This window comes from Phoenix dactylifera, chromosome 12 (assembly GCF_009389715.1).
Source record: "Phoenix dactylifera cultivar Barhee BC4 chromosome 12, palm_55x_up_171113_PBpolish2nd_filt_p, whole genome shotgun sequence".
NCBI lineage: Eukaryota > Viridiplantae > Streptophyta > Magnoliopsida > Arecales > Arecaceae > Phoenix > Phoenix dactylifera.
Genome location: NC_052403.1, coordinates 1,171,439 through 1,187,914, shown reverse-complemented (window position 1 = coordinate 1,187,914; position 16,476 = coordinate 1,171,439). Strand labels below are relative to the sequence as shown.

Here is a 16,476-nt window from a genome sequence, read left to right as displayed (position 1 = left end):
AACAATGAAGAAAAAGAAAAAGAGAAGGAAGAAGAAGTAGAAGAAAAAGGAAGGAGGAGGAGAAGAAGACGACGTCCATGACAATGAAGAAAAAAAAAGGAGGAGGAAGAGGAGAGAAAAATGAGGAGGAGGATGAGAGAAGTGGGAGGGAATTATTGGTTGCACTATATACATAGCCGCATTGGTGTGCGCCACCAATCATCGCGGCCTATTACTGTAGGCCCATCATTGAGACAAGCGCACAATGAATGAAATTCATAGTAATACACCATAGTTATCGGTGGCATATACCGGCATAGCCGTGTAAGGATGGAGGCCGGAGGAGGTGTAACTATCATGGGAACCAACCAAGAGGAGGAGGGATGCTAAGAAGATAGGATAGAGATGGAAAACCGAATTGCTTAGGATTAGCATATTTAGAATAGCTTGTGATATACATATCTAATGGAGATAAAATGATGGAAAAATGGATAGTAATTTATTTTAATTTTTGGTTAAAAAAATTTGGGTAATAGATCCAACGGACATGTATCTGATTATAATTTGATCTTTTTAACTTCATCATTCCTTTTACTTCCTATCTCTTATGAGATCAGCGGTCGATAACAAAGATAAAACCCTTCTATGCCACGGGATAATTTTCTAATTGCACCAGTACATTAACAAACTCTATGCCATTTTTCGTTACATGCTAGTTACATTTTCTTCAAATTATTCTAGTTTAAATTATAACAAGGGCCTTGTCATTATAATTAAAAAAAAAAACTGGATCATCTAATTGGGAGAAGGTCAGCTATGGAAAATTCCTGTGCATGCACCTTCCATAGTTTCAACAAATATTATAAAATTAAAAATATAAAGAAAGATAAAATATAATCTAATTTATTTTATTACACAGTCAATTTATTATGCGCATATGCTGATGATATTCCCTGGCTGGCCTCCTGGGTCGGTAAGGGGCCGCCAGGTCGTTCATGCCCCTAATTTCCCCACAAAGGCCATCTAGGGGTATTCCAGGAATAAAATGGGCAAATTCCGTGCGAAACTTTTCCCTCTCCTCCCTTTCTCTTTCGGTCACCTACCCACCTTCCCTTCTACTCGGGAAACCTCTGTCTCTCCCTCCCCTTCCATATCGAGATCTCCAAGCCCCCAGATTTTTAGGGCTCGGGCTTTATAAAATCCTAGAGTTGGGTTTACAGTCGCCCCTATCCCGGTGCCTCGTCCTCTGTTTTTTTCTTCTCCCTATTGAGCTTGGTTGATTGAGGAGTATCGCTTGATCATTTTCGATCTTTTTCTCTTGGCGCCTCTGCTGGGAAAACCAGAGAAAGCCGCGGGTTTTCTGGGGTTTTCTCAGGGTTTTAGGCGCCGGAACGAGGAAAAGAGGAATCTTTTTGTGTTCCAAGGTTACTCTTGTTCTTATCGCCCGGAGAGAGCTCGATCGAATCGCCTTTTTAAAGTCTTCCATCGGGTTGTCCGCCTCTGGGAACCCTAAAGTTCGGTTCTGGATCTCTTCCTCATTCGAACCGATCGCTCGGAAACATGATCTCCTCTTTGACGCAACCCGCGGCGGCCTTCGGCGTCGCCGATCTCGTCCGGTCCAAATCGGCAGCTCCAAGACCTAAGCTTGATGTCCTTCCATCCATCGCGGCGGTCAAAACCCCTAATTTCTCCCTTTCCTCGCGGAAACCCCTGTACCTCGCATCTCCGGAGGGCTTTGGCTTCAGTTCCCGCGATGGATTCCTCTCCACCGCGAAGCCCCGCGGACTCGGGTTCAAGCGCGAGGCCTACGAGGCCGATAGTTCGGAGAACGTGGAGATTTCCCATCAGGAGACTCGTTCCGCCGCCGCCCAGAAGGTAAAGATCGGGATCTACTTCGCCACCTGGTGGGCTCTCAACGTGGTGTTCAACATCTATAACAAGAAGGTCCTCAATGCCTTCCCTTACCCTTGGCTCACATCCACCCTCTCCCTCGCCACCGGCTCCCTCATGATGTTGATCTCCTGGGCCACCAGGATCGCCGAGGCCCCCAAGACCGACTTCAACTTCTGGAAAGTCCTCTTCCCGGTAATAAAAATCGAATCTTTAGTTGGATTTTAGGGTTTGTATCGCCGCTCATTGGCGTTCTTAAAGATTGGTTTTCTTTGCACCAGGTGGCAGTGGCTCATACGATCGGGCATGTGGCGGCGACGGTGAGCATGTCGAAGGTGGCGGTGTCATTTACTCATATAATTAAGAGCGGGGAGCCAGCGTTCAGCGTGCTGGTGTCGAGGTTTCTGCTGGGAGAGACATTTCCGGTGCCGGTTTATCTGTCTCTTGTGCCAATTATAGGGGGTTGTGCTCTTGCCGCGGTCACGGAGCTCAATTTTAACATGATTGGTATGAAGAGGAATTGAAAGAATTTTGTTTAGAAAAGATCATGCAGTTTGTGTTTATTTGTTTTAAATTGCTGTTTCAATGTTCTTACAAATCTTAAGATGCGACTTTAGATGTAAATAATACATGGTTTTGGCTTTATGGATCAAAGCTCGCAAACCAATTGAAAAATAAATTTTATGTATTTGATGCTAAAAGGAACCTAGATAACTTTGTAACTTTTTTTTTTTTGGTTTATTGAAGAATTGATTTGGACATTTCAACTCTGTCTTTTTTGTGTTCTCAACCTTTTATATCCGGTCAAAATTCTAACAGGAAAAAAAAGAAGAAAAGTTGGAAAATTTGTTTAGTTGACGATTTTGTCTTTCAAATCAGTATAGATACACTCTCCATTTTCTTTTTATGACCCTTTCACTTTCAGAGCTCCTTTCTTGCCTCCAAACCACTTTAGCTAAACTGGGTCCATTGTTACTTACCTTTCAAACCAATACTGTTGAATTGGTGGAGTTTAGGGGCAATTTGAGTACTTCAAAATTTGAGGGCTATTATGGGAACTTCTCAAAGTAACCATCTTTTTTGGTTTATTTCATGGTGGATGTTTGTTGTGATTTCAGGTTTTATGGGTGCGATGATATCCAACCTGGCATTTGTGTTCCGGAACATCTTCTCCAAGAGGGGGATGACGGGGAAGTCGGTTAGCGGGATGAACTACTATGCTTGCCTATCAATTCTGTCGCTCTTCATACTCACACCTTTTGCTGTTGCAATCGAAGGCCCCCAGATGTGGTCTGCTGGCTGGGAGACGGCACTTTCACAGATTGGTCCCCAGTTCATCTGGTAAGCACAACCCTGTTTCTTGGCCTTTCTTTGTCAAATCCTTCTTTGTTGTCAGGACAGTAATTTAGAGTGCCCATTATCACCATTCACCTGTTGTACCTGTGCTATTGTTACCTGAAGTTGAAAGGACTTGTATTTTCCAAATTGTCTTCGTCAGGATGGGAAATGATTAAAATTAGTTAACTGTCATGCAGTCATAAAAATTCCCAGTGATCTATCGTAATTGGAAGATTTAATTTTGCGCGCTTGCAGTAAATGTTTCATGTTATTCACTTGATGAGGAAGGTTCTTGTGATTCTTTGGTTTTCTAATTTGATTTCTAAGTCTTCCAATCTGTATTTTACTAATCTGTCATGTATTTATTAGTTAGAAGGTTCGTATCGAATTACACCATTGACCAATTTTCAGTTGCTTTTCTTTCTTTGACTTTCTGATTCCATTGGCAAAATTTTGTTATCGTTGCACTTGACGTGTAGAATACGCTTTGTTGAAGCCAATTTTGAACTTACTTCCACTATATTAGGAAGTAAAATATTAGGTGTACATTTTCTTTATTATGTTTTGGTTAATGATGAAAATGAGGTGGCTTTGAAACCACAAATGGCAGGTGGGTTGCAGCCCAGAGCATCTTCTACCACTTGTACAACCAGGTTTCCTACATGTCCTTGGACGAAATCTCTCCCTTGACATTTAGTATCGGTAACACCATGAAGCGGATTTCTGTCATTGTCTCTTCCATCATAATCTTCCACACACCTGTCCAACCCATCAATGCACTTGGAGCTGCCATCGCCATCCTTGGGACTTTCTTATACTCTCAGGTATTCTTTTATTTTTTGATATTTATTGAAAATGGGATATGGTAGCGTTATTTTTTTTTTTGAGATGACAGGAAAGCCCTTGCTTGGACTACTAGTGAACCCTGAACAGAAATATTGTAAATATGTTTTGTATGGCATGAGCTGGACACTTGTGCATGGTGTTGAATAGTCCAAACTACAAAATGTGCATTTTGTCCATTTTTGTTTGATGATTGTCTGTATGCATCACTTTTCAAAAGAAAATTGAACTACGTCTGATTTCTCACAAAGTATTATGGTATGAACCAAGATACAGATTGCTCAAATCTATGAAAATCTGAATGAGTTAAGCCTTAGTGTTTCATGCTTAATTTAGTGCTTGGATGGGAAGTAGTAATAAATACAATTGGTCCTCAAGTTAATATCATCCATGTCGTGTAGTTGTGTAGGTCCGTTTGATTGGCAAATGTTCTGGAAGCAGGTCTGTACAAAACATTCGAGTAAATGAGTTGGACTTTATCACTGTTTTGTTGTTTTCATGATTTCATTTTGAAGAAAGTCGCAACCAATGAATGCAGAAAATTAATTGATAAACCTTTTCTTGTGGAAAATTTGTTTTTCAGAATATTACTTTCTGTGACATCTATATTATAAAACAATCAACCAGAAAAGTGCATTTAAAGATTCATGAGTGCATTCTAAGAAACTTATTCCTAGAAATTGCAAAAGAAGAAAGAAACACTAGGATATTATACTCTTTGAGAAACATTTCTAGGGATCAGGAATTAGATGCAATAATATTTTATAATAGCCACTACATTCTGTCTCCCAGCACATGCCATTAATTTAGGCCCCATGTGACTGATCTTGTGACCAGCTGCAATCAGTCTTTGTGCAAAAATTATGAATGCGGTTGAACACTTCTTTTTCCTAATAATATTGTTACAAGTTTATGATATCGAAAACAAATCAACCTGTGGAGAATTATATCGATCATAATTGAGTGCTAGATTTTTTACAGATGAAGGGTGAAATATTTATGCTGCATGCAAGCATGGCTGGTTAGATACATCACCTCAGGAATTAACATGTTATATGATGACATTAGCGCATACAACTGGTTTCTAATCTATTCCTTTCTAGTAAGCTGTCCAGGATCTTGATTCCAGTATGGAGTATTTGAGAAAATTTTATTGCTTCTAACCCTTTCAGATAATAAAGACAATTGGCACATACAAGGCATTTTAGCCATTTAGCCCATGGATCACTGCTGATATAACAACAACAATCCAACTTTGCCCTGACTATTTGGAGTTGGCCCCAAGACCTCTACTGACTGCAAACCTTAAAATATTCTTCTGCAGAAGCCAAATGATGTGCTTAACCGAGCTTTCTGATGAAAGCCGCGCCCCGCGTCTTCTCCCTTCTCTTCCTTCCCTGCCCACTCCCCAGTCCCATATCTTGCAGGAAATCATGGTCATGATGCAAGTCAGACATTATACTTTGGTTAAAGAATTTAGGAGGAACCGATGATTTGTGAGCAACAGCTGTCGATGATGGCTTGTGATTCTCTGGGGCTAAAGAATTTAGCATGATTTCAATATATGCTAGGTTTTCACGGTTGATTGCAAGTTGGGCATTATACATACATTAAAAGAATTCAGGGAGAACCAATAATTTGTTGTGCAAGTATTAGTGGTAGCTTGTGATATCTCAGGCACAAAAGTATATTTTAGTATAATATCTCTACATTGTGGATTCATTAATTTTGTAAAAGGCTTCAGAATTATAGTGCTTGCTATTAGATGTCGTAGACAGTGTGGTAACTAACAAATTTTGGTATTGTGATACAGGCAAAGCAGTAAGGTTCGAAGGAATTGGAGGATCCAGTAACAAGGTCGACTTCATGTACGCAACAGCTGCTGTGACTATATGGTGGTGGCTGACTCGATTTTGGGCAGGGTTCAGCATCAGCTTGTTGTAGATATAGTTTATATAGTTAATAATTACAGAATGAAGACCTGTGCTGTTTTTCCCCGAGAGTCATTGGTATGATCATCATACGCAAACTACTTTTTTTGCATTTGAGCCACAAACAAGTGTCGTTTGAAATAATGGCTCAAAGTTATTTGACAATGTTTGTTGTGAGGTAAAACTATATATCGAACAGCTCTGCGTGCACAACTGTCTTATTCTTCCTTCCATGTGGATACTGCTTTCTGTGCCCTAGCCTTTCTAAAGAGCAGGAAGTGCAAGGGGACCGAGTACTTCACTTCACCAAGGATGAGCTGTTTGCTCCTCTAATTTGGATCGAATCAGTTATTCGTTTCATGGTTAGTACATTGCAGCAGAGAGGAGAAACTTTTGATCACTTTTGAACTTGGTGCTGGGGCCTTCCTGTTCTTTATATTTTACTAGAAAATGGCACACAATGCATGCACAGAGAGTTGTTCAGAGTTGCATCTTGATATCAGAATTGTGGAAATACAGAACTGGAAGAGCTTGAAGCATCTGGGAGTGAAATGGAGAAGCATCAGTGAAACCAGAACTCCTCTCTCAGCTAAGAGCAAGTATGCGAAACAACTACTGGTTATCAAAAAACTTAGTAGTTGCCATATTCATATCTAAACTCTAGGTAAACAACTTGTAACCATTTGTTAAGGTTAGGGTAATTGCTGCCAAGAAAATGAGAAGGATCATGAGAATATCAGAGACTACCGAAACGGATGATGATGATACATGACTCATGATTTTTTTTTCCTGCTAGTTTTGATACCAAAATTGTTAAGTCTATCGGAAAACAACATCTGAGAAGCATGGTAAATTAGGATATGCTCTTTGAACTGCACTCCACACCTCTTCAGCTACTCCACACTAGAAGGAGAGAGAGGAAAAAAGGGTCCTGATCCTCCATCTGAAGGCAAACTTGGAAAGTTCTATTTGGATTTAAGTGTTGTCTTTTATGGTAGGCAAAATTGTGGTTTGGCATCGACCTGTACGGGTATATTAAAAAGCCCACACAAAGTGAGGCTCACAAACAATACACAGAACAATGATGTAGTTTCAGAAAACTCTCTTTCTAATTTCAGTATAGGCATTACCAATTTCGTCCTAGTGCATAATTTCATAAAGTTTAGGATGTTCTTAAGTCAGAAAGATAGTGGTAGGAACTGAACTGAATTCCTATAAAAATTTCAAGCAAGAAAAATAATAAATAAATGAAATAGATAGAAAAAAATATTCACATATTTTTGGCAAAAATATTGTGGCAATTTTATTAAATGGATCACTTGTTTCTATTCGTACGGTTTACATATTTTTTGCTACTATTTGACCAACAAGAAAAAGACCTAATTCTATTAGATTGATGAGAGCCCCTATTTTGGAAATCATGACAATTTGGTAGAGAAATCCCATAAACCTCTTGTAGAAATATAATATTCTAATTTCCATTATGGTTTCTAATTTGGTGAACTTTAATTGAACGTGATAGACCACCCCAATCAACTCCAATGGATGTCTACAAAGGAAAAATGCTATCTGATCAAGCATTCTCAAGTGGATAAATAGTATTCGGCAGTTCCAACCTCTCATATATGCCATCCTCTTAAGCACATGAATTTGTGCTCAAACTATCTTTTATATTGTTGAGCCATTGCATCACGTTGGCTCCTAGTCAGGTCAAAATTCTGATCTATACACAACCGATACTCGATCTATTTAAAGTTCCGCTTAGAAAAAATTGACCCATACCCTATTTATAGCTAAAACTACATGACTCAAACCTAGCCTAAATAGGGTAAAATTGGGTTGGGTCAAATTTTCATATTGAGTCAATTTTGCCATCACCAATCACTATGAGCAGCAAGGATCATATAAGATAGGTTAGGTTGGGTTATCATGGAGTGACACTTGCAAATTACATTATATTACAGTTCAAATCAGTCAAATTGGGTCATCGAGGTGTGGATATATATAGGCTGAGTGGTCTAAACCTAAATTTGTATTTGTTCATGTATGGATCAAGGTTTTGTATGTTGATGTCCTATCCTGACCTCCCAATCAATTGCTACCCCTATAGCATAGAGGGAAAATGGCACTTGCCCATGCTACCTGGTTAGCTCAAGGGTTCGAGCTTTGTGTCGTGTTGAGCTTGCAACATACAAGCACATTGAGGCTCAATTCTACCACGAGATTTGGTGGTCCATGTCATGAGATTTAGCATGAAAAGCAAATGGGACCTGCTGCCCGTGTTATTTAAATAGCATCTATCTTTAAGTTACAATGGAGGATTGGGGGCAGCAAGTGCACCTAATGTTGGAGCTCTACTTGCAGTAATCAGAAAATTTAGAGGACCTCAAGATACAAATAGGAACCAATCACTTGGCCAATCATTAGGCTGGTGGAACTAAAGATCAAGCACTTGTGCAATTTTTAAAATAAAATTATATTTTTTAGAAAATAAATAGTTGATAGTATTATATGACAAGTGAAAAGGACGCTAAGCAAAAGCAAAAAGGGCCATATCAAGCTGATGACAGTTCCAAAATGTCCTTCCACCAAAAAGTGGGAGGCCCTGCACATTGAGGTTCGCGGATGGAGCTTCAAAGCTTTATTAGGAGTGGGCTGTGACAGTGAAGTTCGTGAGAAAAACACCAAAATTTGGTCTATCAAGAGAGACAAAAATCCAGAGAATTGTAATTTAAATAGACACAGTATGGTGCTGCAGCTGACACCATAATTTGTTTCCCTTCTGCACAAAAATTAATGCACTTATGGCATGGATTAACAACTGAATTTTGATGTTTGGTTAGAGATGTAGTTAGATTTAGGCTAGCGAGAATACAATGACAAGTTTGTCTTTGATTCCACCAAATTCTTTAATTGACAGGGTATGTGCTAGTTTATGCGAAGATTAACAAGGCTATGTTCCTGAAATGATGAAACACATATCAATCAATAACTTTTAATCTGGCCCGAGGGAGAAAGATTTCAATAGTTCATTGTTTGCCCATCATCCACTATTTAAATCCATCACCTGAACTGCCACCTTTATTTACAAAAAAAAGGGAAAAGGAGGGGAGTAAAAAATGGCAGCTTTGGTGACACACTTCTTTTTTCCAATAATAACAACAATGGACAACCACCAATGGATAGTGCACCTTTTGTCATCTCTTCATTGCTAGCAGTGTCCCCTTATTTTCTCATACTTCTGTCATTACCAAAAAAAAAAGGCATAACATGCTTAGATGCCATGTAAAAATAAAACAATGCAAAGGTTTTAGTGATCATTCATTCCATTCAGAACAAGGTACACATAACAAAACTGTTCAGGCAAATCTCCTGTTATCTCCATGAAGAATGGAAAGTTCTGATCATCTTTCAGAGATCAAGGTATTTTGCAGCAGTTTGGACATCCTTGTCTCCTCTGCCGCTGCAGTTCACCACCACCTTTGTGCCATTGGGTAGTGTTGGGCAGAGTTTTTCCAAATAGGCCAATGCGTGTGAAGTCTCTAGGGCTGGGATGATGCCCTCCAACTGAGATAGACGCTTAAAAGCTGTGCATAATGAATCAGTATGATGAGAGTCCACCAGGAAATTAAGACAAATAACGTATAACATGATTTTATGGTAATAATAATTCTTACTCCTTTGACAGTAAAGAGTTAGTTATATTCTCATCCCCCACGAAAAAGAGCGGTGGATAAGCATCCCACAAGCAGTAGAAACGGGAGAAAAGAAGTCAAGAAGAGGACACCCACACAAGCATGGATGCACATAGGCACGCACACAGAGACGGAGAAGACTTGTTTATCAATGTCTATAACAGATGAACATTTGAGTCTATCATATTTGATGGAAGAATTTTTTAGGAATTTTGAGATATTAAAGATTGTTGGGGAAAAGACGAACTGATCATGAACTATATATGGATGCAGGCTTCACAATTTTTTTCTTGCAATAGATGCTTAGCCATACATGGAAGGTGACACTAGCTAAGTTAGTTTTCAGTCACAAATGCACAAAGTTGAGAGATATAACAATTATTTCTAAATAGACAAATGCAGTTGACCATATTATATAGCTATGTATTCTTCTTCAATGACTGACATGAGCTTTATCCCCATAACATATTCTTCAAAGAGTGAGATGGGCTCTATCTGAGAACACCAAAATATTTCTTTCCTTCTGTCTTCCTTTGTCAAATACTAATGACTACAATAGGATAATTAAGGAATACCATCACTATTGCACCTTTACTGGAACAATATTTGGGTTCTACTACATGTGCTATGAGCATCTGCTTCCTGCTGCGTAATTAAAACTTTCTGCCATAATTCTTTAAAAGTCAATAAACAAAAGGTTATTATACAAGATGTCAAAGATCTTGTTGTTGCTTAGCATTTAAAATATATTAAATTTTTAACAAAGATTCTGGCTTATTATTTCCAAATAAACTTATTTCATATCCTAGACTTCTAAGAGAAGACACGCATTCTTTTACAAGAAATCTTGTCTATTTTCTTTATTTGAATATACAATGTTAATCTTCATCCATCCGCTAAAACCCATGCATTCACAGAAACTTGAATATAAGCTTACAAACCTCATCTAAAACACTTTTTAGACAACCTCATCTAAAACATACAAACCTGCAAGCTCCTTGTTAGCAATGACTTATGTATCTTGTGATTGCAGAGTTATATTTGCAAAGCAAAATGGCGGTGACATAACCAGATGTTCAAAAACATTTATTCCTTGAAAGATCTACTAAAATTGAGAGATGTTAAGACGTAGTCCAGATGCACCATCAAAAAATATTCACAAAGCAACAAGTGAAACATTTAAATCCAGCAGAGCGGAAAATCGGCATATTCGCCTATCATAAAGTATATCATCCAGTATGAGAGCAACATGGGAATCACAAATAAATATCGACAAGATTCGTAACTTCTACTACCTTCCAAAGCCTCCTGATCAGTGATACTATAGTATTCAGCACGTCCAATGTCCTTCAAATAGCTGTGTTCTGGTCCAACACCGGGGTAGTCCAAGCTGACATATCAAACAGGAAATAATCAGAGTTAATCTAGAGATGGCAGATCAACATGTCACAGAAAACCATCTGAAAACCAATTATTAGAATCATGATACTAACCCAGCACTTATGGAATGAGGCTCGATTATTTGTCCATCATCATCTTGCAATAAATAACTCATGGCCCCATGAAGAACCCCAACCTCTCCTTTTGTTAAGGTTGCAGCATGCTTACCACTGTCTAACCCATAACCAGCTGCCTCTACACCAATTAACCTTACATCAGCATCATCAACAAACTCATGAAAGAGTCCCATTGCATTTGAACCCCCGCCAACACAGGCAACAAGAACATCTGGCTTTCCACCCCATTTTTCCATTGCCTGTTTTCTTGTCTCTTTGCCAATCACTGCATGAAATTCTCTAACGATCATTGGATATGGATGTGGCCCTGCAACAGAGCCCAAAATGTAATGCGTAGACTCAACGTTAGTAACCCAATCTCGAATGGCCTCAGATGTGGCATCCTTCAGTGTCGCAGTCCCAGAATGGACAGCTCTTACCTGCAAAAGGGCAATAGTTAGCATAGTCATAAAATGCAGAGTGCAATACATAAAAAGGTAGTAACTAAACAGAAAAGTCAAACAACACTTCTTGTTTTAATAAGTTCCATGTCATGTCCTTCCCCAAAAAAGGCACATTTCTACATATTACGACAGAGTTGGCAACACAAGGATGAAACAGAATTATAGATCAGCAAGACTCAAGATGAATAAGAAGAAGAAACTTTTCTATCACATTCAAACACACATTGATCACCTACAGATCCAGAGATACTCATCTGCTTAATTGTATTGATCTGAGAGACTCAACGAGTGGTTCCTAGTAGGGCGTAAGTTTGTTACTTATGCCAAGTGTTAAATTGTCCCCTGTGTTAGTACAATCTTTGAAAAGACAAGTGTATAAAAGATAGATGTACAAAAAAAAAAGTTCAACAGAAGGTTGATGTGGTAGTCCTAAAGCAATGAAACATAGTCCAACATGAAGCATCTCCAAATTCAAATATACTGCTTTGGATATGGGGAAGATGAGGAAGGAAAAAGCCCTTATGGTTCATGCAGCAAAATGCATATGCATGGTGATGAAAGAAATATATCAATTACGGCTTGCTATGCATAACATACTAGAACATAGATAAGTCTTAATGAAAAACAGATTTCTCAAAGTAATCATTCACACAGTACAAGATGAATGTTCCTACAAACCTCAGCCCCAAGAAGCCTCATTCTGAAAACATTGAGTGCCTGCCTCTCCATATCTTGGGCACCCATGTAGATTACACATTGCAAACCGAATCTAGCGCATACAGTAGCAGTGGCAACTCCATGCTGACCAGCTCCAGTCTCAGCTATGATGCGTTTCTTTCCTAAATGCTTAGCAAGTAATGCTTGTGCAACAGCATTGTTAATCTTGTGGGCGCCAGTATGGTTAAGATCTTCCCTTTTCAAGTAAATGTGTGGACCCTCTCCATTAGAGCGTCTGTACCGATCTGTAAGCCTTTCCGCAAAGTACAGTGGACTCTCACGACCAACATAATCTTTAAGAATCCCATCCAATTCTTTCTAAAAGAGAAGAATTCAAAGAAAATATTCAGAAGAATGCATAAAATAAACAAAATAAAGATAGCAAAAAGGACAGGGAAGGGAGCATTTACATACAAGATGACTTCATGAATGAAAAATATGGAAAAGTATAAAAATTACATTAGACATCAATTTTGATAAATATTCATGCTAAAGAGAAGGGGATTTTCTCTCGTTGACACAAATCATTTTTCTTTATAAAAGTAAATTGCTTTCAGTGAAGATGTTCAAGTGCTAAACCAGTGGGATACACAGGAATCGGGCACATATAAATTTTAGCAAATCAGCGATTCATTGGCTAGAGATGAGAGTTTACAGAGAAAGAATGTATAGAAGTCAACCTACCATGGTATCACCAATGTATCTCCAAACAACCAACATACCAGAAAAGAACTAAGAAGGAGAAGGATACATGTATTTAACAATTGACTAATCAGAATTTAATTTTTCAAAATGCTCATAAAACTTTGGCCTTAATATAAATTCTTTTAACAGTCTAGGCTTCCTAATAGAGAGTTACCAGAAGCCTGACCTATATAGAAGCCTAACCAACTTCAACAGAATCATCCCAAACTGCCCGGTTCAGGACATACCGAACAGTACTGGCGGCGGACTAGGACGGTTCTAGCAACCTAAACAAAAAAAGGGATGAAAAGGGAGAAGGAGAAGGAAAGAGAGGAGAAGAGAGAGACAGAGCGGGGGAGGAGGTAAGAGGGAGGGAGGGTCGCCGGAGAGGCCCTGAAGAGCCGTAGCAGGGGTCTGGAGGGCGGAGTCCCTGCTCCAGCCCTTTGGGGCCCCTCTGACACCCTCTGGAGGCTCCGTAGGCCTTCGACGACCCTCCCTCTTCCTCCCTTCCAGCCCTCCTCTCTCTCTCTTTTTCTCTCTCCTGTTTTTCCTCTCCCACTCTCTTACCCTCTCTACTATGTCGGAATAGGCTCGGCATGGAATGACATGGGGGCGTACCAAACCATGCCGCCGGCCGGTACTGGTACAGTAGACCTTGAGCCCAATAGTTCTGGCATACTAACACATGTAAAAATCTTCATGAATAAGACAAATTACAGTTCATTATAGATCAACAGATTATTTGTATAATACACAAAGACTATTCCATAGTCATTATAAAGACATGTAGTAGCGCAATCACACTGGAAAGAGTTCAGAGAATCAGTGACCATCAAAACAATGCCTATGGATACATGCAAACCAATTAAAAAATCATCAAAGAAATGCAAATGATCCTAATAACATCTTACAGATCTATATTCAGATTAATACACATGAGCAGTCAATCATTAATCAAAAATATCCAAAAGTGTGATTTTTTTAATCACTATGCAACAATGGATGAGGCATGGAAAACAAATTATAACATAAATTTCATAAATGGAAGGAAATACTCAGTTTGGGATTTAATGAAACTATGCATTACAGAGGAAAACCTATTCACTAAAAGAATCTTTCGGAAGTGAAAGAAGCGACTGAATCCCACTGTGTTTCCAGAACCTGAGGATAGTCCATGCGGTCCTGTTTGATTCTTTGTATCACCAAACCTGGGGTTAAAGACTTGGAGGAAAGACCCGATCCACTTGTTTAAGAAGAATTCCCCTTGGGGACTTTTCTTTAAGGCTGCAAGTGTTGAGCTCATTTCTCTGCTTCCCTTCATCTCATCTCTAGGGCATTCTTCATCCGCACTGGCTTCACCTCCATGCATCCATCCGAGGCATGTTCAACAATTCCCTCCCACCCTCTCACCATGGACACTGCCCAACCACCAGCACAACCTTCAACCACTAATCCTCCACCTCTTTATCACCCACCATGACAGCCACCTGACCACCGCCTCCCACCACTCGCACCTCCTCCTCTACTTTTCCCTTTCACTCTCCCGCTTCTGGTGCCATCCACCACCATCCAACCTTTGTCTTCTACTTCCCGTTATCCATCTCTTATCATAGCCAGGCCACCCAACAATCATCATCCAAGCTCCTCTTCCACATCCCCTTTACTATCTCCCACCAAATCTACCACCTTCTCTTTGGCCCTTCCCCCCTTTTTTTCTGAATACTTGAGATTTGATTAAGTCTCTATATCATAAGTTTACTCTCATTCGATATTTAAATCATATTACTCTATTTTAATTTAATTATTGTACATATTTAACTTAATCTCCTTTCATTAGTTTTTACTTAAATCATTGCATTTCTCCATACAAAATGACTATTACGTGACAGATTTTAGTTCTCAGGTTTTTCTTCCTTCTTGCGTCCAGATATAGAACTGGATTTAAAACCTATGTGGCTTTTCATCCAAGGGATATCAGGTCTCTTCCCGTATGGGATGAAAACCCGAATGTTTTTTAATCTTATGCACCGTAAAGATTCCAACTACCAAACCAGCCTTAATGGGACGGAATGCTTTTTATTCCTCTAAAATTATCCGTCTCTTCATATATCTGGGTGGCATCAAATATAAACTAAGATCACCCCAAAAAACACAACCTACTTAGAAATGTTAAAGATGAACAAGCAAAAAGATCGAGCGAGTCAAAACCAAATCTTTAACCACTCAATCAAATATTCAATCATAAACTTTATGAAAACACAAAATTCAAAAAAGAAAAGAGAGATGACCTGAAATTCCGCGTCGTGAGAGAGGGACCGGAATGCGGACTCAAGCTCGGTGAGGGCGTACATTAGGGTTTCCGGGACGTACTTCCCCCCAAATCGCCCAAACCGGCCGAAGGAGTCGGGCCTCTGGGCCACCGTCAGCCGGCCGTTCTCCACCGCCTGCATGGCGGCAGGCTCCCGGCTTAGGGCACAGGACACTGGAGCCGGCGACGGCATTGCCGAGGTGCTCGGCCGGGTTTTCAGGCGCTTTAGGGGGATTCGGACGCCGACGAAGGAGGGAGAGGGCTTGGGGAGAGAAGAGGCGAGCGGACGACTAGGGGGTGCGGCCATGGGGTTTGGTGGGCTTCCGTCGCGGTCTCGATAAAAGGGAGCCCTTTGGATGCGCGTTTCTACTTTTCCTTTCTTAGATAACTGAAATCCATTGAATCCATTTGAAGTAAAAATCAGGGGGTATCATGTCGCCGTTCATAAAGTCCAAATACAACCCCCCCGCCCACCAGGCCTTGGTTTTTTTTTCTTTCTTTCTTTTCATTTTGGACCAAGAAATAGTCAAAAGACAAACAAGCCGGCTTGCGCATAGGCACTTTATATTGATGTTTTTTCAGGTTAATTGTTCAAAATAATCTTCTTACTCTGATTTAATGACATAGAACGAGCCAATCCCCTTAGTCAATTAGACCAATTGTGCTGGATATTCTATTTTTTGGCAAAAAACAAAAAAGACATAGGACCACAAAATATACCCTATATATTGAAGGAAATGAGGTTGAAGCTAGCTAATATAGAACTAACCCAACCACAATGCCAAATGGGTTGTGGATTTTCCCATGAAACTTTAACTTTTGATGTGTATACATATACGTATGTATGGATGATGTGGCTCTAATGGCTATTTGTCGTGGTGTGGTATTGTGGTTTATAACCATGTACTATCTAATAAAAAAGAAAATTTTTTTGCTATTCATGCAACCAACATATCAATGCCTGTCAATTCAGTCCCAGCCTGGCCCGACCTTTGAGCCTACTTTCAAGGCCCAAGCTCAGCCCTTACTCTGGATCTCAAGCTTCTAGGCTATTTTTTTATTTTTTAAAAAAATACTTAAAAATAATTTAAAATATATCAGAATGCTAAACATGGATAACTAAATATTGCT

The 16,476-nt window shown here is 39.5% G+C and overlaps 2 protein-coding genes across 2 annotated transcripts; one reads left to right on the top strand and one right to left on the bottom strand.

The window, feature by feature from the left end:
- Nucleotides 1-1,053: 1,053 nt before the first annotated feature.
- Nucleotides 1,054-6,214, top strand: LOC103703475 (glucose-6-phosphate/phosphate translocator 2, chloroplastic-like). Its single transcript, XM_008786329.3, has 5 exons — nt 1,054-2,064; nt 2,151-2,376; nt 2,988-3,210; nt 3,818-4,031; nt 5,864-6,214. The coding sequence occupies exons 1-5, from the start codon at nt 1,540-1,542 to the stop codon at nt 5,873-5,875; spliced, it is 1,200 nt and encodes a 399-aa protein (XP_008784551.1). The 5' UTR covers nt 1,054-1,539; the 3' UTR covers nt 5,876-6,214.
- Nucleotides 6,215-9,148: 2,934 nt separating this feature from the next.
- Nucleotides 9,149-15,736, bottom strand: LOC103703474 (tryptophan synthase beta chain 1). The gene is made up of 5 exons (XM_008786328.4): nt 15,326-15,736; nt 12,315-12,671; nt 11,170-11,612; nt 10,972-11,066; nt 9,149-9,568 (listed from the first exon to the last, which is right to left on the bottom strand). The coding sequence occupies exons 1-5, from the start codon at nt 15,650-15,652 to the stop codon at nt 9,393-9,395; spliced, it is 1,398 nt and encodes a 465-aa protein (XP_008784550.2). The 5' UTR covers nt 15,653-15,736; the 3' UTR covers nt 9,149-9,392.
- Between the last annotated feature and the right edge of the window lie 740 nt (nt 15,737-16,476).